Source organism: Mobula hypostoma, chromosome 3 (assembly GCF_963921235.1).
Source record: "Mobula hypostoma chromosome 3, sMobHyp1.1, whole genome shotgun sequence".
Classification (NCBI taxonomy): domain Eukaryota; kingdom Metazoa; phylum Chordata; class Chondrichthyes; order Myliobatiformes; family Myliobatidae; genus Mobula; species Mobula hypostoma.
In genome coordinates, this window is record NC_086099.1 from 59025583 (window position 1) to 59050791 (window position 25209).

Below are 25209 nucleotides of genomic sequence, written 5' to 3' on the forward strand. Positions count from 1 at the left end.
TTGTAAGCCCGCACAAAGGCCTTGACTACTGGCTAAATCTAACTCCCAGGATTATTGAGTGTCAGAGCTGTCTCTAAGATTGACAGATATTAAAAAAAGTCTTGCAAATTATTTGCACTACTTAAAAGTGAATTAAAACACAGGAAGTACTTAACCAATAGATTTCTAAATTGAATTAATTCCATGAAATGGGATTACTCAGGGTTGTTGTCAGTAATATGATGGTACAAACCTGGTGCAGGCTTGTGCTCCCACCATAAATGTAAAAGGCTAGCAGGAGCTTGGTGCTCTGCTGCCACCAAGCTTGGAATCTCCATCTTCCTGAGAGTCACAGATGCTACAGCCTGCAGTTCCATATAGAACTACTGGTAATTCTCAAGAAAATCTGAGTCAGTGGTCCCATTCTGATAAATGCCTGGGAAGTTGAATTGAATGCATTCTGATACTGATGTGGGCATTTCCAGCATTTTCCTTGTCAAATTTCAGTCCCTTGCTCACTGGTGTACAAAAACAATGCAGTAAAACATTCTGAAGTAACACTTAAGTTCGCTTTATTTTACTGATAGTGTTTTAAATGGTGATATATTGTTAAGAGATCATTAGAATCACATTTTTATTCCCACAGAATTTTACTGTTTACAGTGTAAATGATTAATTCCCATTATAAAAGTTGACAACATAATGCAAGTTGATGAAGAAAGCTATCAATAGTACATCTTGAAAGCCTAAACAAGGTAGGAGGTTTGCATCAACAAAATACAAAATCTAAAATGTGTTTTATATTCCAAGGCATACCTACATCATAAAGGGTCTTGCAATAACAACATTGCTTGCACCTTAAAATTCTCAGTGTTACTAAATGTATTTGCATCGTCATTCATAATGCTGATACATGGATATTTTCAGAATGCATGATTAAATAGACCAATAAATCACCTTTACCAATATTTATAACCTTGCTGTTCTGCTCAAGTGGTTATGAGATTAGGTAATGTCTACATACAAAAAGCTATCAAATTATTTAATTTAATGCAGTTTAGATTTTAAAAAGTGACTCAAGTTTCATTAATGTCCTGAACAAATAAGTCATCTTCTTACTTGCAGAAGCCCTCAGAAGATATATTAAAATAATTCCAGTGACCAGTGTTAAGAAATACATCTGTCAAGAGTTTTACACTACAATTTAGTGGCCAAATTCTAACAAATGGTCTACATTATAGATTACTACCTCCAATTACTACAGTTTATTGTAATTAAGGAACCTCCATTGCTTTGACATCAATGCGCAATACATTAACCTTTACGTGTTTAAAATGCTAATTTACTGTTTTCACTTATATGCAGATGCATATAGAGAAAATGCAAATCATTTTGCATACTTTGCAATGATTAGTGTTTTAGTGAATTAGTGCATATGCTTACCAGAAGCATCACAGAATAATTCTAAATATTAGATAAATATTTGATTATGATTAGTTAATGATTATATTCTTTTGTATTAGCAAGTACGACCATGTGTGTTAATGCATGTTTCCAGTATTAGTTTGGTTTGCCCTACTCTGCTTAGCATTGCATAATAAATAACAGCTCACTTGTATGAAATTCACTGGATGTTTAATTTTCTGCCACTCCAAAGTCAAAGCTACCTTCCAAATATTCTGTGCATTCTACTTACTGTATGGAGTAAATATTTTGAGATTCCTGTTCCAAATATTTCTAGAATTACATATATTTTAAAACTATTTCTCGGGTGAAATATTAAAATTGTTTGTATTGGCTCTATGTGAATATTCAGAAAAATTACACATGAATTTTATTAGATTTTCAAGGAAACGAAGAAAAAGATAAACTAACATGTTGGAGTTCTATATGTTGGATTGCAGTTTACTTCGTTGGCTTTTGGTTCTATTCTGGGTAGATATTTTTCTTAAACATGATGATAAAATTATGTTAGAAAAAATAATCTCCTTTAAAATCACCTTTAAAAATGTATTTACGCTCAGTGATTTTCCAACAGCTATGAAACTTTTTTTAAAGCTACAGAAAAATAAAGTGGCCACAAACATCTCTTTGGTCAGAGACTGAGCTTAGATTAATTTATGTAACACTTAGCTGTTATCTGATATTAGAAGCTGTACTTTAAAAAAAAACCTGTAATGATTATGAACATACTACATTTCTTCATAAACTGGAACTTCCAATCATAAAGAAGTAACACAGAGCATCACAGATCTGCATTCCTAATTGGAACTTATTTTTGCTAATACACACACGTTAATTGTAAACAGTGCCTGAAAGACTAGTTGTTTCTCTACTTTGGGCTGCTAGAGTGAACATTTTTCTAAATGCAGACGATACTATGATGACATTAAATGATAATTTCTCTGGAAGTAACAGCCTGCAGGAATTAGCAAAGGAAATTTTATGAAAACTCTATAGGACATAGTTAACATTCACACACATTTCTTCAGTGAGATTGAGCAATGCTTGAGAAATATTCCAAAATGTCTTGAATGGTGAATTCCATTGTGATCCCAGATCCAGGATAACAGCGTGCTATCAGTCCCTCAAAGTGCTTGTACTGACGAATGAATTCATCTTGCATTGAATGCCACATAACCTTTTCAGAGGAAAAACAGAGTCAACAAATGATGGGGAAAAAAACCTTGCAAGAAAAAAAAAATCAAATATTCCATGAATATATTGCTTCACACAATTCTATTTTAAATGCTTGAGTATGATTTGTATAATAAATGTTTCTTCTGATTCTTTTGATTTCATCTACCCGACACCAACTCCCAAATGTCATAAGACCATAAGATATAGGAGTCATTTGGCCCATTGAGTCTGCTCCACCATTTCATCATGGCTGATCCATTTTTCCTCTCAGCCCCAATCTCCTGCCTACCACCACTGCCCCCCCCCAGACCAATCAAGAAACTAACAACCTCTGCCTTAAGTATACTAAATATATAGATTTGGCATCCACAGCTGCCTGTGGCAATGAATTCCACAGATTCATCACTCTCTGGCAAAAGAAATTCCTCCTCATCTCTGTTCTAAAAGGATGCCCCTCTATTCTGAGGCTGTGTCCTCTGGTCTTAGACTCCCCTACCATAGGAAACATCCTCTCCACATCCACTCTATCAAGGTCTTTCACTATTTGATAGGTTTTAATGAAATCACCGCTCATTCTTCTGAATTCTGGTGAATTGATGGCCCAGAGCCATCATACGCTCTTCATATGACTAGCTGTTCAATCCTGGAATCATTTTCATGAACCTCTTTTGAACCATCTCCAGTTTCAGCACATCCTTTCTAAGATAAAGGGCCCAAAACTGTTCACAATACTCCAAGTGAGGCCTCACCTGTGCTTTATAAAGCCACAAAATCACATCCTTGTTTTTATATTCTTGTCCTCTTGAAATGACTGGTAATATTGCATTTGACTTCCTCACCACAGACTGAACCTGCATATTAACCTTTAGGGAATCCTGCACTTGGACTCTCAAGACCCTTTGTAAGTCAGATTTTTGTATTTTCTCTCCATTAAGAAAATAGTCGGCACTTTTATTTCTTCTACCAAAGTGCATGACTGTACATTTCCTGACTGTATATTCCTTGCCCATCCTCCTAATCTGTCAGTACTTCTGTCGCCTCTCTACCTCCTCAAATTATCTACCCCTCCACCCATCATTGTAGCATCTGCAAACCTTGCAATCAAACGGTCAATTCCGTCAGCTAAATTATTGACCTATAACGTAAAAAGAAGTGGTCCCAACTCAGACCCATACAGAACAACCCTAGTCCCGCAGCCAACCAGAAGAGGCTACCTTTAATCCCACTTTTTGTCTCCCGCCAATCAGCCACTACTTTATCCGTATGAGAATCTTTCCTATACCATGGACTTGTATCTTGTTAAGCAGCTTGTGTTGCACTTTGTCAAAGGTCTTCTGAAAATCCAAGTCCACAACATCCACCGATTCTCCTTTATCTATCTTGTTTATTATTTCTTCAAAGAATTCCAACAGATTTGTCAAGCAAGATTTTCCCTTGAGGAAACCATGTGCCTCCAAATACCCCCAAACCACATCGTTAACATATGACCCATAACCACAAACTGGCCTATGATTTCCTTTCTTCTGCTTCTTACTTCTTAGAGGTGTGATATTTGCCATTCCTCTGGAACTGTTCCAGAACCTAATGATTCTTGAAAGATCATTACTAGTGCCTCCATAATCTCTTCAGCCACCTCCTTCAGAACCCTGGGGTTTACACCATCTGATACAGGTGGATTATCCACCTTCACACCTTTCCGTTTCCCAAGAACCTTCTCCCTAGTAATGGTAATTTCACACACTTCTGACCCCTGACATGCTGGAACTTCCACCATACTGCTAGTGTCTTCCACAGTGAAGACTGATGCAAAATACTTATTCAGTTTGTCTACCATGTCCTTGCCCCCATTACCATCTTTCCAGCACCATTTTCCATTGGTCCAATATCTACTCTCACCTCTCTTTTATTTATGTATCTGAAGAAACTTCTGGTATCCTCTTTAATATTCTTGGTTAGCTTACTTTCATATTCCATCTTTTCCTTCTTAATGACTTTTTTAGTTGACTTCTGTTGGTTTTTAAAGGTTCCGCCCAATTTTCTAACTTCCCACTAATTTTTGCTTTATTTTTCTCTTTCACTTTTATGTTGGCTTTCACTTCTCTTATTAGCTATAGTTGTGTCATCTTGCCTTTAGAATATTTCTTCCTCTTTGCCTTCCAGATTGCTTCCAGAAATTCTAGCCATTGCTGCTCTGCTGCCTGTGTTCTTTTTCAATCAATTCTGGCCAACTCCACTCTCATACCTCTGTAATTCCCTTTACTCTACTGTAATACTGATACATTTGAATTTAGCTTCTCCTTCTTAAATTTCAGGGTGAATTAGATCATATTATGATCATTTTTCCCCAAGGGTTCTTTTACCTTAAGCTCACCAATCAATTCCGGTTCATTGCACAACACCCAATCCAGAATAGCTGATCCTCGAGTAGGCTCAACCACCAGCTGCTCTAAAAAGCCATCTCATAGGCATTCTAATAATTCCCCTCTTGGGATCCAGCACCATCCTGATTTTCCTAATCTACCTGCATACTGAAATCCTCTATGACTACTGTAATATTGCCCATTTGGCATGAATTTTCTATCTCCCGTTGTAATTTGTAGACTACATCCTTACTAATGTTTGATGATCTTTATGCAAATTCCATCAGGGTCTTTCTACTCTTGCAGTTCCTCAGCTCTCCCCCACAATGACTCAACACCTCTTTCTAATGATTTGATTTCATTTTATTTTACCAACAGCCACTCCACCCCCTCTGCCAACCTGCCTGTCCTTTTGATACAATGTGTATCCTTGGATATTCAGCTCCCAGCTTTAATCTTCTTTCAGCCATGATTCAGTGATGCCTACAACATCATACATGCCAATCTGTAACTACGTCACAAGTTCATCTACATTATTCCATGTACTGCGTGCATTCAATAGTAACATCTTCAGTCCTGTATTCACCCTTTTTGATTTTGTCCAAAAAGACAGGGAAATATCATGGTGAGTCCTGCATGATCACATAACTAGTTTTAGATCTGGAGATTATGTTGTGCAGAACATTCTGTGGAAGTCAAGAATAAGGTGCACTTCTTATAGTTATAGCCATTTTATTAGATGTTCATTGTCATATAGGTCAGAGAGGGTCATCCTGTACCAGAAAGCAAGGCCAGAAAAAAATAACCAACAAAGAATTCGACCCTGTGCTTTCCATTTAGACTGCAAACCAGTCTGAACGGGTTTAGATAAGGAAACCTATGGAAAGTACCGTCTGAGTCACATTTCAGCTTTGCAGACAAAGAAACGAGACATACAGAACCAAATATACGTTATCAAAAATTTACAGACTTGCAGGTGATTATATAAACATATAACCTCACATCACAGCGCTAAGCACCCATATTGGACTGTCTCAGTACTTTTATATTTGTATGCTGTAGCACTTACTTTTTATTCGCAGTTATTCTGTAAATAACACTATTCTGTTGCACTTCTGCTCAGATGCTAACTGCATTTCATTGGCTTTGTATCTGTACTCAGCACAATGACAATAAAGTTGAATCTAATATAAGCAAGTGCAGAATAGAGGCAATAAATCCCAATGCGTCTGGATCAAGTCAGATGGAAAGTAGAGCAGAAAATGCTCTGATTTGAATTAAGGTAATATTACACACTTCAGAGGCCAGAACGCAGAAAAAAGTGTAGATAAGATCAACCCAAGCATTACTCAATACTGGGGAAGGGTCAACAAGCTTAAACAAATGAAAAACGAACTTGGGCTGAAATTACAAATTATTGAAATAAAGAATTATCAATTAGTCATAGTCATACTTTATTGATCCTGGGGGAAATTGGTTTTCGTTATAGTTGCACCATAAATAATAAAAAAACCATAAATAGTTAAATAGTAATACGTAAATTATGCCAGGAAATAAGTCCAGGACCAGCCTATTGGCTCTGTGTGTCTGACCCTCCAAGGGAGGAGTTGTAAAGTTTGATGGCCACAGGCAGGAATGGCTTCCTATGACGCTCTGTGTTGCATCTCAGTGGAATGAGTCTCTGGCTGAATGTACTCCTGTGCCCAACCAGTACATTAGGTAGTGGATGGGAGACATTGTCCAAGATGGCATGCAACTTAGACAGCATCCTCTTTTCAGACACCACCGTCAGAGAGTCCAGTTCCATCCCCACAACATCACTGGCCTTACGAATAAGTTTGTTGATTCTGTTGGTGTCTGCTACCCTCAGTCTGCTGCCCCAGCACACAACAGCAAACGTGATAGCACTGGCCACCACAGACTCATAGAACATCCTTCAGCATCGTCCGACAGATGTTAAAGGACCTCAGTCTCCTCGGGAAATAGAGATGGCTCTGACCCTTCTTGTAGACAGCCTTAGTGTTCTTTGACCAGTCCAGTTTATTGTCAATTCGTATCCCTAGGTATCTGTAATCCTCCACCATGTCCACACTGACCCCCTGGATGGAAACAGGGGTCATCGGTGCCTTAGCCCTCCTCAGGTCTACCACCAGCTCCTTAGTCTTTTTCACATTAAGCTGCAGATAATTCTGCTCACACCATGTGACAAAGTTTCCTATCGTAGCCCTGTACTCAGCCTCATTTCCCTTGCTGATGCATCCAACTATGGCAGAGTCATCCGAAAACTTCTGAAGATGACAAGACTCTGTGCAGTAGTTGAAGTCCGAGGTGTAAATGGTGAAGAGAAATGGTGAAGAGACAAGACAGTCCCCTGTGGAGCCCCAGTGCTGCTGATCACTCTGTCGGACACACAGTGTTGCAAGCACACGTACTGTGCTCTGCCAGTCAGGTAATCAAGAATCCATGATACCAGGAAAGCATCCACCTGCATCGCTGTCAGCTTCTCCCTCAGCAGAGCAGGGCGGATGGTGTTGAATGCACTGGAGAAGTCAAAAAACATGACCCTCACAGTGCTCGCTGGCTTGTCCAGGTGGGCGTAGACACGGTTCAGCAGGTAGACGATGGCATCCTCAACTCCTAGTCGGAGCTGGTAGGCGAACTGGAGGGGATCTAAGTGTGGCCCGACCATAGGCCGGAACAGCTCCAGAACAAGTCTCTCCAGGGTCTTCATGATGTGGGAGGTCAATGCCACCGGTCTGTAGTCATTGAGGCCGCTGGGGCGCGGCGTCTTCGGCACAGGGACGAGGCAGGACATCTTCCACAGCACAGGAACCCTCTGGAGACTCAGGCTCAGGTTGAAGACATGGTGAAGTACTCCACATAGCTGAGGGGCACAGGCTTTGAGCACCCTGGTACTGACACCATCCGGGCCTGCAGCCTTGCTTGGATTGAGACGTTTTAGCAGTCTTCTCACCTGTTCAGCTGTGAAGCCCACCGTGGTGGTTTCGTGTGGGGAAGGAGTATAGTCATGAGGGCAGGGTGGGGGACTGTGAGGAGGGGTAGGAGGGGAGAGTGGAATATGTGTTGGTTGGGGGCTGACAACAGGGGATGGGCAAGGCCACAATGTCAAATCTGTTAAAGAACAGGTTAAGTTCGTTGGCCCTGTCCACACTGCCTTCAGCTCCTCTGTTGCTAGTTTGTTGGAACCCAGTCCCACTCCAGACCTCTCTCATATTGTTCTGCTGGAGTTTCCACTCAAGCTTCCTCCTATACCTGTCGTTAGCTTTCCTGATCCTGGCTTTCAGGTCCCTCTGTATTGCCCTCAGCTCCTCCCCGTTTCCATCTCTAAACGCCCTCTTTTTAGCGTTCAGGATGTCCTTAATGTCCTTTGTCACCCATGGCTTGTTATTTGAATAACAAAGGACAGTTCTTGTCGGAACATTGCAGTCCACACAGAAGTTGATGTAACCAGTGATGCACTCTGTGAGTCCATCAATATCCTCTCCATGTGGCTCACAGAGTGCCTGTCAGTCTATCACCTCAAAACAACCCTGGAGCGCCTCCAATTGATGGTGGAAATGATAAAAAGGAAACAGATGTTCTGATAAAGCAAACTGATGAGCATCAAGAAACAAAGGATGTTTAAGGCCAAGACAAATTTTCTTCTATTTAGTCCAAGTACTTCACAAAAATTTGAACTGCATCACCTGTACATACTTGTGTAGTTTACTGCACACAAAATATACACTGAAGCAGATTTTAATTTTAATATTTCTGTGACACTAACCTGCAGCAAATTTTCCTCCTCACAGAGATGTTTGTCCACTTTTTTGTACAGATTGTCCAGTCCTTTTTTCACTTCCTTTCCAGGGTATTCCTTGATAACCTTTCTCAGCTCTTGCTTGTTAAAGGCCAGCTGATAACTCACTTCCTCTTCTCGGATACCCTGTGCTACACGGGCTTCAATCCCCTCAAAGAAATGCTGCATACACAACAAACTAGTTAGGGACAATGCCAATGTATACTTAAAAAACATCTCTCAATGAGTCTATGTCTAATTTTGTGAAATTTTGTTCTCAGAACAGGAAATTAAATTGAAGAAACCAGTGGTAGGAACCTCAAGATCTGTCATGCAGTGTATAATTCACAGCACATGTGATTCCAAACTGGGAATATATAGTTTGAATAAATTTGTTTCTAGGGAATGGAAATGCATATTGTAATTTCTTCTCCTAAAGCTTGCTCCCCAAAATTGGGCTGATATTCTTCCATGTGCTTTTAATTCGACTCCCTTTTCAAGATGTTTTTATTTTGCATTCTATTTTAAATCAAAAATATGTAATAATATTTCCAATTATTCTAAATTTATTTTATTTACGGACATCTTGTCACCTTAGAAGTTCCATAAGATACGAAAACTTCAAAACACAACTGAGTTTCATTCAACTTTGCCAATTGTATACTTTTTCCATTAGTTTGGAAGCACAGCCCTTTTCCCCTCACCGTTCACAAGCTTCAATTTATCTGTTTATTTCTGAATGGATGATTAGCTTCACCAAGAATCAAAGTATCTTGATTCCTTCCAACTTTTAAAAGTCCCACACAATTGATACTGCCAGATTACTCTGATGTGATCTCACGTGAAATAGGGAAAAGGTAGAATGTTAAGAATTATTGCAACCAGTCAAAGTTAATGTTCAATCAAAACTATGTTTTTAAAAACTGGTACTCAACCATCACAAAAATCTCCTTCTGAGGAACTTTAAGGTCAAGTTAGTAGTTTGGAAAATAGAAAACTTACATTAAGTTTCTCAAGAGGTTGCCCCAGAGAATATATCACGTAAGATTGCAAATGTTCTGTATATTTCTGCTTGGCTTCTCTCCTTTCTGCCTCTAGACATGCAATTTTAAGGTGAGAGAGTGTTGAAAAAATGTGGTGAAAGTTTTCCATCATCACAACGTCTCGTGGAGTTTTCTGACTTTCATTAGCGACTTTTTCCACTGAGAATAAAGTGCATCAGAAATTATTATGAAAGGAAATCATTAGATATGCAGAAATTGAATCTGAATTCAGTTCACATTTTAACAGCTTTTCACCATTGTTGTAAACTGCCCGAATTAGTTTGGTGTAGGCCTTGTCCAGGTCACCCCTTCGTTCTGCAGCTCTGAAGATGGACTCTGCTAGTTCAGCAAATTCTTCAAACCCACTTACAAATGGTAAAATTCCAACTTTACTCTTCTTCGATATCTTCACTTCTTCCATCTGCTTAATCTGATTCGACTGAACACACAAATTTCAAGCAAATACAATTAATAGATTTGAAATTTAAAAGCCTAACATCTACAAACTATATCAGTACAATAGTTATCACTTTAGCCCTTGTAATAAATGTTATTGTTCTGTTGTTCAAGAAAGGCTCTAATAATAAATCAGGAAATTATTGGCCAGTATGCCTGACATCAGTAGTGGTACTCCAGGATTCCAAATGTCAAATAGTGTTTATTTATGGTGAAGCAATTTTTATCTATAGATTTAATAAGATACTTGAATAATATGTTGTTCAATGAATTCTGTAACTGGCTTGTCATTCTCTGAACACAAAAATCATATATGGGCATTAATACAGAACGATGTCCAACCATGAACTGTAGACCAATTATTCACTAGAACCTGTCAATATTTCGAAATTTCTTTATTAGAAACAATATCTTAAATCTTAATTCCAACCAAAACTGCCCAAGTTCCATTCCTTATTTTTCTGGGCTACTGCGTTTAATGCAAAATTTTCCATTCCTAGTTTTGAGAGGTAGTAATTGTGTTCTATTGTTGGACATAATAGAATCTGCACATGTCAAAACCAGACAACTGACTTGCTTGCACTGAATGAAGTGCTATGAAAATCAGTGTAAAGCTTTTCAAATAACAGAAAACCTAAACAAGGTAAACAGACCTGGCCCTTGCAAAAGCTCATCTGGTTATTGTATGGTTATAGTCCATCCTCTTATTCTTCAAACTATGATCGGTTAACCAAGTGTCAAGATGAACCTCAGTAGCCCTAAGTGAAGGGGATAAACTGATGAGAGTTCCTACTCATAAACACTATCTGGTGGTTCTTTCTGGTAATACGTGTTGATGCAGGGTCACCGAGCACAGGATCAGCTTGGAAGAGCTTATGTGGAGGATGTCACCTTAAGTGAGATACTTGAGTACGTTTTTCACTCAGAATGCATATCCACCAATGTGTCAATATTTTCTTAACAGCAAAAAAGTAATGGGGAGCAAATAAAAATAGGACTGGTCTTGGGCGCATCAGTAGAACCACTAATATTTTCCCCTCAAAGATTTTGAGAGGACTACCTATGTCAAAGCTAACTTCCTTAACAAATCCATTTAACCCAACGGAGTAAGATGTGACTAGTTAATCGGTTCATATACAACTTACAAAAAATACTTACAATGCATTTGTCAAAATTTCTCTTGACTGTCACAAGGACATTTCCTAATGTGGTGCTGAGAAAGGATGCAGGGTCCACATTCTCTGCTGTCCAAACATGATGGCTCATCTTTACCAACATGTATAGTGAGTTAAAGCTGTCAATTTTATCCCCAAGTGAAATGAGGTTGTTCAGTTCTGGCTCAATACAGCGGAAAACTTTAATCATCATTGATCGAATAATGCCAGCCTCCTCTTTTCTGCAATTATAAGTGACATGGCTTTCAAACACACAATTAAACATTTAAAAATCTTTCAGCCTTCTTAACATAAATTCCACCATTAGTTTACAATTCAAAGCAGAAAAAAAGATACAAAACACTGCAGTGGCTGAAAGTCTTAAATAAAAAGAGAAACTGTTCGAAATGCTCAGCATATCAGGTAGCATCTATAGTGACAGAAACAATGTTAACTTGCAAATTAAATTGGAATTAGATAATGATAATCTTACACAAGTTAAAAAATGGTGCACCTCTTAGAAGGTGCCTTGCGCTTTTAAATATCATTGTAATCACTGGTAGAGTATAAGCTTTAAAATCTAACAGGAAAAACTGCAAATCAAAATATGTTACCAATCAGAGAAGAGTTAATTTACCAATTTAAAGGAATGTTATGTTTGATGATGAGAGAATTATGAAAAAATAGTGTTTGGTTCAGTCTTAAAATATTTGAAGATGTATAGGAATCTAGCATTCACTTTAGATTTGGCTGACTGTTAGTACAGCTCAGAATGCAAAAGCTACTATCGATAATTTTAAGAATTTTGTATGCCTTTAAAAAGGGATTGTTTCCATGGAAATACATTTAAGTTACAAGGCCTTATTAAAAATAGATTTTTTTTGCTGAGAATTATTTTCCACTGCATTTCTTTTGTTCTTAAAGTGATTAATTCTTCTGAACAGAACTTTAGGACCAAGTTATAAATGGATGTCCAATAAACATCTACTAAGTTGAGCACGGTAGCCTTGCAGAGAATGGCACCTGGAAACTTTATCTATTTGTTTGATTAGCCACTTCATTTGATTTAAAGGAAGGTTTAGTTTTCATCTCCCCTTGGTTCGAGTCCTAAGGTTCAGCTAGAGGATGAAGACAGGCCAAGTCCAACAAATTTAAAGTAGAAAGAGATTTAGTGTGTTAAGAGCTATAATAAAATTAAGATTATAAGTAGGATAGATAAAGGGGATGGAGTGGATGTTGTATATTTGGACTTCCAGAAGACCTTTGACAAAGTGCTACACGAGGCTGCTTACCAAATTAAGAGCCCATGGTATTACAGGAAAGTCACTAACATGGTTAGAGCATTGGCTGATTGGTAGGAGGCAGCAAGTGAGAATAAAAGGATCCTTTCCTGGTTGGCTGCCAGTGAATGGGGTTCTGCAGGTGTCGGTGTTGGGACCACTTCTTTTTATGCTGTATATAAATAACTTGGATGATGGAATAGATGGTTTTGTTGCCAAGTTTGCAGATGATACGAAGATTGGTGGAAGGGCAGGTAGTGTTGAGGAAACAGGTAGGATGCAGAAGGACTTAGACAGATTAGAATAGGCAAGAAAGTGGCAAATAAAATACAATGTTGGAAAATGCATGGTCATGAACTTTGGTAGTAGAAATAAATGTGCGGACTATTTTCTAAACAGGGAGAAAATCCAGGAATCTGAGATGCAGGAGGACTTGGGAGTCCTTGTGCAGAACACCCTGAAGGTTAACTTGCAGGTTGAGTTGGTGGTGAGGAAGGCAAATGCCATGTTAGCATTCATTTCAACAGATCTAGGAAACAAGAACAAGGATGTGATGCTGAGGCTTCACACCGGTGAGGCCTCACCTTGAGTATTGTGAACAGTTTTGGGACCCTCATCTTAGAAAAGATGTGCTGGCATTGGAGAGGGTCCAGAGGAGGTTCACAAGGATGATTCCAGGAATGAAAGGGTTATCATACGAGGAACGTTTGATGGCTCTGGGTCTGTACTCGCTGGAATTCAGAAGGATGAGGGGGATCTCATTGAAACCTTTCGAATGTTGAAAGGCCTAGACAGAGTAGATGTGGAAAGGATGTTTCCCATGGTGGGAGAGTCTAGGACAAGAGGGCACAGTCTCAGGACAGAGGGGCGCCCTTTCAAAACAGAGATGCAGAGAAATTTCTTTAATCAAAGGGTGGTGAATTTGTGGAATTTGTTGCCACATGCAGCTGTGGAGGCCAGGTCATTGAATGAGGAAACGATGTGAGTCAGCTGCACCTTTCCTCATTCCCTGTCACGCACTGTTGAACTTGAACATAGGGTTGCCAACTGTTCTGTATTAGTTGGGACATCCCGTATATTGGGCTAAATTGATTTGTCCCATACGGGACCGCCCTTGTCCCATATTTCCCCCTCTAAGGTAGAGCATTCCTATGAAACCTTGCGTGCCGAAATGGCGTAAAGCGCAGAAGCAATTACCATTAATTTATATGGGAAAAATTTTTGAGCGTTTCCAGACCCAAAAAATAACCTAACAAATCATACCAAATAACATATAAAACCGAAAATAAATAACACTAACATATAGTAAAAGCAGGAATGATATTATAAATACACAGCCTATATAAAGTAAAAATAATGTATTAACAGTATAGCCGGGAAGATGAAGGCAAAACCGATTTGTGGGGGTAAAATCGGCACATACGCGCATGTGCACACAGGTGCCCAGACAAGGCTTCATGGTCATGGTAGTCTTTCCTGGGGTAAAATGTCCCGGGATTTGACTGCTACTTTTGTCCCTTATTCGGGAGTGAGAAAGTTGGCAACCCTAACTGTAAAAGACATGTTGAGGTGTGTCTAACCCTACCTGAACATACCTGCCCCCCCCACCCCCGGTCGGCTGGTCTGCAAGAATATTGTCAATATTAAACTGGTGCGCAGTGCAAAAAGGTTTGGGGACCCCTTTCTTATGGTCTAAGATAATGGAAACTGTTTTGAGTTTTGTTTACTGTTTACTTAATATTAATTATTACATTATTTAATAACTTAAAGCCCAAGATAATTATCCATTTATCCATCCATCATTAGGAAAGGACACTGTTGTATACAATAATGTAGGGACAGAAACAAGGTAATTTGTCAGTCCCTGGGCTCATTACACCACACAAGGAACAAAGACCTGGACTTTGAAAAAGAAACTTTGCTACTGATAAAACTGGAATGTACAGCAAGTAATAAAGATAGCACCATTTACATCTACAGGACCACATAAGGCAAATCACAAGTCAGTTATAATGCTGATATGTAGAATGCTTTATTTAACCTTGAGAGGTTATAGTCATAGTTATCAAGAAATGACAATGAATGCAAGAAAGATGACAGTCACAGCCCATAATTGGTTTCATTTTGCTAACTATTCTATTATAAATATACAATAACATCTGCCTTAAACTTCTTGCACCATGTGTAGACAGAGAAAGTTACAACACTGGTTGTGACACAAGGATATTAAAAACTAGCTCTTTGCATCGCAGATTGCTAAACTTTAAAATAAGCCAATAGCTAATCTGCAGGTTACTAGCATTTCTTAGTATACTGCTGCAAACTAAAGGAAATATGTGGAAGAATCAAATTAACATTTCTGTCATTTTAATGGAATATATGAAAATATTTGTTCATTGTGGACCCTTTAAATTTTTACATAATTAGCAGCCCAAAAAAATATGCAGTCTCTGAACAAACACCTTAATACGTCACCAGTCCTGGAACGTTTTCGATAAATATTCATGACAAACACACTGCCTAAGTGCACCACTTACTCAGATGGCACTGAGAACTTGTCTCCCAAAAGATTGTGTGACCGAGACATATATCCTCCATCCACCTCGCTGCAGTCTGTCTAGTGTAAAGAATAGAACATAAGTAACTTCAAGATGTTAGATTCTATTCCAATTAAAGTCATTTAAAAAGGCAATGTATTATAAACTAAAAAGCAAATGTCTTTGTGTTTTAAGGATTTCACGAACTATTTACTGTAATAACAACCAAGCCCATTTATCCCACTGTATTGACATGTTCTATTGTAAGGACGGCTAAAAATAAAACTAAACAGATGCTCCAAATCGGAAAAATGAAAAATGCTGGAAACACTAAGTATCTTAGAAAGGAAAACCACAAACATTTCAGACTGAAGTTTCTTGGGCAGAACAGGAAAAGGGGAAATTACATTAATATCAAACTGCAAGGATGAGGGAATCTTTAAATAGGATAAAGGGAATGAATATCTCTTAAAGGGTTACTCTGGGGGTAAGCTCTGGGGTTCATCTGGTTGATAGGTTAATGGTGCAGTTAGGAAAATGGAACATTGTACTTTGTTCACTAAAGCTATGAAACAGCTTTACAGCAAATGCAATCATACTGGCTCTCCGCTCTGCTCTGGAACACCTAGAGAACCTCAAGACATACATTACAATACTGTTTATTGATCACAGCTCAGCATTCTACACCATTTTTCCAGTTGTAAATAACTAAGCTTCAACACCTGGGCCTCTGTACCTCCCTCTGCCATCTGATCCTTGACCTCCTTATTGTGAGACCACAGTCAGAGAGGATCAGTAATAAAATCTCCTCCTTGCTGACTGTCAACACAGGCACACTTCAAGTATGCATGCTGAGCCCACTGATCCAGTTTATTTATATTCAAGTCTGTATGGCTAAACACAGCTCAAAGGCCATCTATAAATTCACCAATGACAGAATCTCAGATGATGATGGTGAGTGAGATCGATCAGGTAGTTGAGTGGTGTCACAACAACAAACTCAAACTCAACATCAACAAGACCAAAGAACTGAATGTGGATTTCAGGAAGGGGAAGTTGGAAGAGCATACACTGGACCTCAGTGAGGGATCAGAGGTGGGAAGGGCGAGCAGCTTCAAGTTCCTGGGTGTCATCACCTCAGAGGATCCAGACTAGGCCCAACGTATTGATCCAATCACAAAGATGGCATGCCAATGGCTCTACTTTGTTAGGAGTTTGCAAAAGTTTGGTATATCACCAAAGACTCTTGCAAATGTCTACAGATGTACAGTGGAGAGCATCTGACTGGTATGGAGGCTCCAATACACGGGATTGCAAGAGGCTCAGCCAGCTCCCTCACGGGCACAACATTTCCATTGACGTCATCTTCAAGAGGCAGTGCCTTAAGAAGGCAGCATCCATCATTAAGACCCTCAACATCCAGGACACGCCCTCTAGTTCCTACCATCAGGGAAGTAGTACTGTACAGCAGCTTGAAGTCACATACTCAACAGTTTAGGAGTAGCTTCTTCCCCTTTGCCATCAGATTTCTGAATGGTCCATGAACATCATTCGTTACTAATTTCTTTTGCACTATTTACTTATTTTGTAATTTATAGTAATTTTATGCCTTTGCACTGCAAAAAAAAAAACAGATTTCACATGATGGTCAGTGATTAAAAAATCTGAATCTGGATAAGGGTAAAAGAGGGTGAGAACACAGACAAAGGGACACAGGATTTGTGAAATGCACAGCTACAGGTCACATCCAGCAGTCACCTTGATGCTAAAACTGAGACAATGTCACGGATGGATGATCCGGTTTATTCTAACACAGAGGGAAAGCAAGTAACCTGAAGATGTAAGATTTGACTGAATCTGAAGGACTGCAATGCATGAAGACAGATAACAAGGCGCTGTTTCTCAAGCTTTGCTAACAAGTGCAGAAGGCCAACACAGAAGTGGAATGGAGATTTGAAGTGGGAGGAAACAGGAAGCTCAGTGATGCCACTGCACAGTGAACACAAATGGTCTATGAAGTGGACATACAATCTTCATTAGGGTTTCAAACAGAGGAGACCATACATGCTTACGTTGGATGTATGCAAATCCCTGTTCCACCTGCACAACTGTTTGGGTTTCTGGATCATTGTAAGGGAAGAGTTGAAAGGACAGGTGTTGCTTCCCTTGCAGTTGCATGGGAAAGTGCTGTAAGAAAGGAAGAGATTGGCAGAGATGGAAGAGCAAAGGAGATAGTCCCTATGAAGTGCTGAAAGAGAAGAAAATTTGCCTGGTGGTGGAAACTTGTTGAAAAAGTAGAAATTGTGAAGAATGACCTGTTGATTTTAGAGACTAGTGGGGTGGAAGGACAGTAGTAGTTTAAAATCTGTTGCTTCATCAAGGAGAGGGCTGATTAATAGATAAGATGTGATAGAAGCTTTTAAGAATGATGGATGAGAAGCAACAGTTCAGAAAGGAGGAAGATATTTCAGAGGCACCTATACGCAAAGATCTTGTCATTGGAATAAATATGATGGAGAAAGAGGAAATGGGAGAATGAAACTGTCATCACAGGAGACAGGGTTGGAGGAAGTATGGTCAGTAATGCTGTGGGAGTCTGTGGATGTGTACTGAATGCTTGTCACTGGTTGTCTTTGACACGGAAAGACAGAGTAGCAATGAAAGTTCCCATGGTTACATCCTTGATCGGGAGACAGTGAGGGGAGCTGAGGAAGCCATTCAATGTAAGAATAAGTTCTACAAGGTGAAAGAATGCATTGGTAAAAGAAAATTGTTTGAGCCTCTGTCAACGGAGAAGTGGAAAGCATTAAGCCATTCTAAGTAGTATCAATATATAGAGAAATTGTATATCCATGTTGAAGATGGGGAGGGGGTGCAGGAAATGGGAACCTGTCAAAGTGTTAAAAGGCAAAGGCACCAAGGATATATTGCGAAGGGATTTGACTACGGGAAATGGATAGGAGTCAAGTTAACAAGAAACAAGTTCAGTGGACACCTCCCTCAAACCTACCCCCGCCCAGTCCTTTTCCAAATGCCCTCATTAACCCCTTGATCAAATAACCTCATTAACAGCTTACTCCAAAGGCAAAACTAGCTTGCCCCTTTGTCCTATCCATCCTTTTCCCACTCCTATTGTGGTTGTATACCACCTTGTTTTTCTTGTTCCCAGTTCTGACAAAAATACTTCAACTCAAAATGTAAACCATTTTTCTTTCTATGGATGTTGCATGACATGCTCAGTGTTTTCAGCATTTTCTGTTTTTAATACAACTAGGGGTCATATCGTTACGGAACCAAGAGGAGGCTACAGTGGCACATGCTGAGTGAAAATCAACCAGAAAAGGATTAGATCAGTTTTTGACTTCATCATAACGTCTCACTCCTGAGAAGTTAATATAGTGACTTTCCATTTATCCAGTTAAACTTTTGTATTACCATTACACAAATCAAGTCATTATTTAAAAACTCCCGATGCTTTGTTTTTATCTAAAAGCAAACCAATCAATTCCACTCAGATCAATGTGGTCAGTTAGAAGAATCAGAGCAGTAAGAAACAAGATTCACATAAAATGATTTACAGTACAGTATTTAATACATGACTTTCCTCATTAAATCAGAGTACTATTACTCTGGGCAAGATACCAAATGAATATAAGTTAACAAAATGCAAAGGCTGCTACATGAACAGAGGACAGCAATAAATGGCTTTGCACAGTATATTACAGCCCAACTGTAATATCATGAGGCAGTACAGAGAAGTCTGAACCCTTTCTCAGAATAATGTATTTAAATATATAAAATCAAATATATAGGATTAGAAAAGAAACCAATTATATTGGAATACAGGTATCAAGATATTTTTAAAAATGGGATATAGTAATATACATGCTTCCTTACTAACAAAATAGTGCTGAGCATGCTGTAAACAATATTTTGAGATATTTGTAACAACTATAATGTGATGTGAATATTTTTTTTCCATCCAAATTCACAGACCTCTGGAATCTATCCACAGACCCCTGTGGCTTTGTCACATTTTGAATGGAGAAGTGTTTCACCCCCATTCTGTTCCATCATTCTGTTTCTAGTCTTCCATTGACACAATTCAAAGCATTTTTCAGTATTTACAGACATACGGATGTGGTGGAGAAGAGTGGAAAATGGTGTGGACAGGAAAATCACAGAAAAGGATTTATAAGCCACATCATTCATATTCATGATACGAATAAATAAAGTTACTAGCATGTATTAATCTTCTTTTCATGCATTTATAACTGGTGCAACATCACTTTCAATGTCTCAGCAAAACTTCCAGTAAAGCTTTATTATTCATAGGAAAGATTGCATGGCGCTATCTTTATTGACAAACAATGCAATTTTAATGGTTTCAAACAACTTGCATAATTCTATGGAAATACATTGTCCATAAATGGCTAAATCACTAAGTTCCATTTTAAAATGAAATGGAATGTATTAACTGTTAAAAGAAATACTTTACTAGATTAATCATTTAAACATGATGCACAGTGGTAAAAAAAATGTTGTTCTAAACATATATTTAGCTTCGTTTCCACCATAGTCTGACCGGAAGATGCAATTTTCCATCAAAGCTACTATAATCACAGGCAGAAAAACACTTTTGGGTCAAATATTAAAACCAGAACAATCCACTTAGATCATAAAAAAAAATGCACAGATGACTTTCCTTTTTCAGAATTGAGAGCCATCTTGATACAGATATTTTTGTGCATCATGTGAATCAACTTTATGAGCAAAAAAAACAATGACATTGGAAAATCAGAGATTGATTGTGAGTTGCAGAGCCCACTAATTTCCCTCTGGGGCTTTGTGCATGGGGCATGGTAACACATAAATTATCCAATCAGAGCGGATCACAGTAGCTGCCACTTTTCAGATGACACCATCTGACCTTGCGAATCTGGCCCAAGTACGATCTTTAACTCTATTGCCCTTCCTCAGTCTCATCCTCCTCCTACCATCACCCCCCCACCCCCAACACTAGCTCAGAAACTTTGTCCATAAGCATCTCCATCACTAACTCACTACCGATCTGCCATATGAGCATCTCCCACCACAACCGTTGTACTAACTACTGAGTGTTCATTCTGACCTCTGACCAATTCCTAATAATGGATCTCCTTGCCCCAGCTTCCCTCACAACCAATGGCCCATGCCTTGTACCTCTAATATCCTTTCCACTCATAAGTCTAAATTCCTGACAGTTATTACGTCCATCATTAGATCCAAAAACCCTACAATATCTTAAGACCATTGCAGAATTCATGCATTATTGAATTTTAGTAGTGACCCTCCAAAATGATTTTGTTTATGCTGATCAACTTCTAGGCAGTTATAGATCAACTTATTTACTTATGCAGCCTTACCACTACTGATCCTGGTAAAGCTGGACTTTGTTGTAGCTTGAAGAATTTGCTGATGAAATCCTGTTCAGCCAAACAGAGAGGTTCTAATTCGCTTAAGACCTGTTCAAAAATCTGCAGGAAAGGAAACAGTATTTAGTTCCACATATAATATTCAAAACATGCTACATCTTTTCAGCTGTGTGTCATGTTACCTGAATGGAATTCAGTGATGAATAAAAAGTATTGCATATATTTACTTAACTTACTGTTTGTAGATAATACTTTTCTCTTGTGCTGCAAGATTTTTATCGTCAGGAGACGATACTTACTATTCTTACTGACAAATTAAAGTAGAAAATTGTTTCAATTGCATCATTGAAACATATCACGTATCTATCCCTGAAAGATATTATTCTTATAAAATTATGTTATATAAATTGCATTTTCTATATTACGGAAGTGCCAACGTTTTAATGGATCTTAATTTGCTATAAAATACAAGGATTTGAAAGATAAATGAAAGTGCATTCTGAGACCATGATCCATAGATAGTATTTTTTAGATACCATGATGCTGTATCTTTTCAGTTGTACAAGTCAAGCGTCCTGGGATATCTCCGAGGTTGAGAAAGCTGGAGCAAACTTGAGACCAACTGGCCTCCTCCAGTCCATGTTTCTCACATTCATATTTTCCACAATTATCAATTAATTTATGCTAAAGACCTGGTTAAAAGTTTGCCACTAAGCATCTTTGGAGACCTTTATGATATTTTGTAAATGTATTTTCTTTCTAAACAAGCATATAATGACAGTGTCACAACCAGAGTTGAAAATAGTTGCTCTCAAGAAAATTGATACAAAGGGAAAGCTGCATTTATACAGCACCTTTTTCAACCTCAGAAAACTCCAAGAAACTTTACCAGCTAATTAATTAAACAGCATAAACTTATTCACAAATGCCCTTCATAAACACTTGTCACTGCGAAAATGAGACACGGGATAGACTATTGGCATCAAATATGTATGTTTTAAAAATCAGTTGATAAAAAATACCCAAGGATGGAATAGTATTACTAATTTGTCACTTTCCAATATAGAAGTATTCAAAAGTCTTATCTTGAACAAAATTGAGAAATCCAAGAAACATGGACCGAAAATGCCATACAATACTCAAATCTGGCAACGTTGCTGGAACTAGGCCTCATGCTTGCCTGCTGCTGGTGACCAGGTGAGAGACGCGATAGCGTTTACAGCATGGCGTCTGTACCCGGCTGGGGCCTGGCCTGGCCTCTCCTGTTGGTGCTGCCCTCCCGTGTTCGAGTGGTGGAATGACAGGCTGGATTGCACGTGTCTATATACTGCTGGGACACTGATCCGTTGATTGCCGGACATTGTCGTTCATGGTCTTGGGCTACAACTAGGTCCCCTCAACAACCCCCAGAGTGAACAAACTACTTTACTAGCCATTTTGAATAATATTACTCAAGGTTTGCTTGCTATTTTGAATATTTTGCACCTTGTCCCCAGGAGGAACACTGTCTTGTTCAGCTGTATCTATGTATGGTTTGAAAAATTAAACATGATTTGAACATTGTGGAGAGAAAATCATTAAAAATTTTAAATACCTGACTTTTATTTTTTCCCAGTATATATGTTGTTTTAAAAGTTGCTATCTATGGCTACCACTACATTTTTGATAAATCATGGACCACATTGTAGATTTTGCCTTTAACTGCTTGAAAGAAGTTAGATAATTATTGGAAACCTAGTGCCTTATGGCACACATATAAACTGAGAATTCTGCTTTCCTCTCTTCTGTTGTTCGGTTGTTAAGTTGAATTCGACTCTTTGTGACCTCAGGGGGCCATAGGGTTTTCCTGACAAGATACGGAAGTAGATGGCCAGGCCTTTCTTCCGTGCAGATGCTGCTGCTGCCCAGGTTGGGACCTGGCTGGGTTTGAACTCAGGACCATCTGCCTGGAAGTCCAGTGCTGATGCCACTACACCACCAGCCGGCCCTCTCTTACTTACAGCCATTTTGAAAGGGCTAGAAAAAAAGCCTTTTTTTAAAACCCGCCAGATGCACATAGCACAAAATTCCAACATAAGTATTTAATGATAGTGTTGGGTAACAGCATATGGGTACCCCATCTAGGTTCCAACACCACACAAATTAAGCTCAATTTTCAAAGTATTACTAACTAATGTATGTACCTTATCAAATTTGGTTCTATCAGCCACATCGATGTCCGAAGCAGACATGTTTCCCATGTCAAGCAGTGAGGATGACTGAGAGCGACGATTTCCTGATCCCTGAACAGACAGCTTGTTTAGGCTAGAAGTAGAACCTGTAAGTTTTCCAGAACTTCCATGAAGACCTGCAATCCAATAAATCTAAGTTAGTGATAACAACATTACACTTAACTAAGGTCTCAAAATTAAACATTTGTTGCATGGGCAGAACATCAAACCCTGAAATGTGGTGTCTCAATTTTATTGAAGGCTTGAGGATAACTCAATGTAACAAGTAATGGTCTAGGATCATTCAATACGAATGACTGCCCACCATCTGCTACTTAACACTAGCACAGGTACATTTTTTTCATATTTTTAAAACTCAAAGAATACAAGACATTTAAGACTATATAACTTTTTTAGTAAAGTTTCAAATATATATTAATAAAGTCACAAACTCAAAATTAAAAGCACCAAACAAGTCAGAATTGGGAAAATCCCAGACAACTGAAACTCAGTGAGCCTTTATGGCAGCGGTCCCCAGCCGCTGGGCCACGGACCGGTACCGGGCCGCAAAGCATGTGCTACCAGGCTGCGAGGAAACGAAATGATTTGGCGATATGAGCCAGCTGTACCTTTCCTCATTCCCTGTCACGCACACCCGTGCGTCATCCATGTCAGTGCGGGAAGGAGATCTACTCCTTGAGCTTGTAAATGACGGCGGGCTGAAAAGTATGTTTGACACAACATCTCTGCCGGCATTCTGGATCAAAGTCAAGGCTAAATATCCTGAGACAGTCACGAAAGCACTGAAAACGTTGCTTCCATTTCCAACATATCTCTGCAATGAATGCAACGAAAATTAAATTGCGGAATAGATTGGACATAAGGAACCCCCTTCGAGTATCGCTGTCTCCCATCACCCCTCGATGGGGCCATCTTGTTGCAGGGTAACAAGCCCAGGGCTCCCACTGATTCAGCGATATTGGTGTGTTGCAATGATTTTATAGTCATAGTCATACTTTATTGATCCCGGGGGAAATTGGTTTTCATTACAGCTGCACCATAAATAATAAATAGTAATAAAACCATAAATAGTTAAATAGCAATATGTAAATTATGCCAGGAAATAAGTCCAGGACCAGCCTATTGGCTCAGGGTGTCTGACCCTCCAAGGGAGGAGTTATAAAGTTTGATGGCCACAGGCAGGAATGACTTCCTATGATGCTCTGTGTTGCATCTCGGTGGAATAAGTCTCTGGCTGAATGTACTCCTGTGCCCACCCAGTACACTATGCAGTGGATGGGAGACATTGTCCAAGATGGCATGCAACTTGGACAGCATCCTCTTTTCAGACACCACCGTCAGAGAGTCCAGTTCCATCCCCACAACATCAATGGCCTTACGAATGGCCTTTATATGTTCATACGAGGAAAATATGCACCGTGTGTTTAATATCCAAACGTTACTTAAAATGTTATGATGCTATTGACTCATAAGTGACTTATATAACCATATAACAATTACAGCACGTAAACAGGCCATCTGTGCCATGCTAGTCCGTGCGGAATGTTACTCTCACCTAGTCCCACCGACCTGCATTCAGCCCACAACCGTCCATTCCTTTCCCGTCCATATACCTATCCAATTTTTCTTTAAATGATAATATCAAACCTGCCTCTAACCACTTCTACTGGAAGTTTGTTCAACACTTGCTTCAAGCTCCCCTGATAATTGACTTATCACTATATTCATGTGAGGAAAATATGCGCTATGTGTTTAATATTAAATTTGTTAGATAAACGCTTTTAGAAACGAAACTGAGTGTACAGTATTAGCCACTTATCACCTATATTCCGGTTGTGATCAACACCCCCGAACAGAATTGCCAAAAACGATTTGTAGAAAAAAATCGGCACGTACACGAATGCGCAAGTCACGCATGCACACTGGAAGGCTTCATGGTCATTGTAGTCTTTCAGGGGTAAACACAACGTATTTGACTGCTACTCTTGTCTGTTGGCAACACACCCCCGCCCCCCCCCCCCCCCGGGGTCAGCCAGTCCGCAAGAATATTGTCAATATTAAACCGGTCCACAGTGCAAAAAAGGTTGGGGACCCCTGCTTTATGGCATTCCATTAATTACGTCGAAAAGCACTGTTTTTTTAAAATATTACAAACCCAATATTAAACTAAACCTAATATTTAACAGAGTAAAGAAAGATTTTCTTAGGACAATAAAGCACAAATGCAGATGCTGTAAATCTGAATTATAAACAGTTATGCTAAAACACTCAGCAGGTCAGGCAATATCCATGGAAAGAGAAAATGAGTTAATGTCT

General features: G+C 39.0%; 1 protein-coding gene across 7 annotated transcripts in view; it reads right to left on the reverse strand.

Moving 5' to 3' along the window:
* Positions 1 to 539: 539 nt before the first annotated feature.
* exoc1 (exocyst complex component 1) overlaps positions 540 to 25209 on the reverse strand; it is a 94216-nt gene continuing 69546 nt past the window's right edge. For all 7 annotated transcript variants that reach the window (XM_063043112.1, XM_063043110.1, XM_063043107.1 and 4 more), the window contains 8 exons: positions 22846 to 23009; positions 20654 to 20764; positions 15249 to 15328; positions 11436 to 11673; positions 10077 to 10260; positions 9781 to 9980; positions 8767 to 8961; positions 540 to 2620 (listed from right to left, as the gene is read on the reverse strand). In XM_063043112.1, the coding sequence (XP_062899182.1) occupies positions 2468 to 2620; positions 8767 to 8961; positions 9781 to 9980; positions 10077 to 10260; positions 11436 to 11673; positions 15249 to 15328; positions 20654 to 20764; positions 22846 to 23009 (1325 nt within the window). In that variant the 3' untranslated portion in view covers positions 540 to 2467. The remainder of the gene's footprint in view (positions 2621 to 8766; positions 8962 to 9780; positions 9981 to 10076; positions 10261 to 11435; positions 11674 to 15248; positions 15329 to 20653; positions 20765 to 22845; positions 23010 to 25209) is intronic.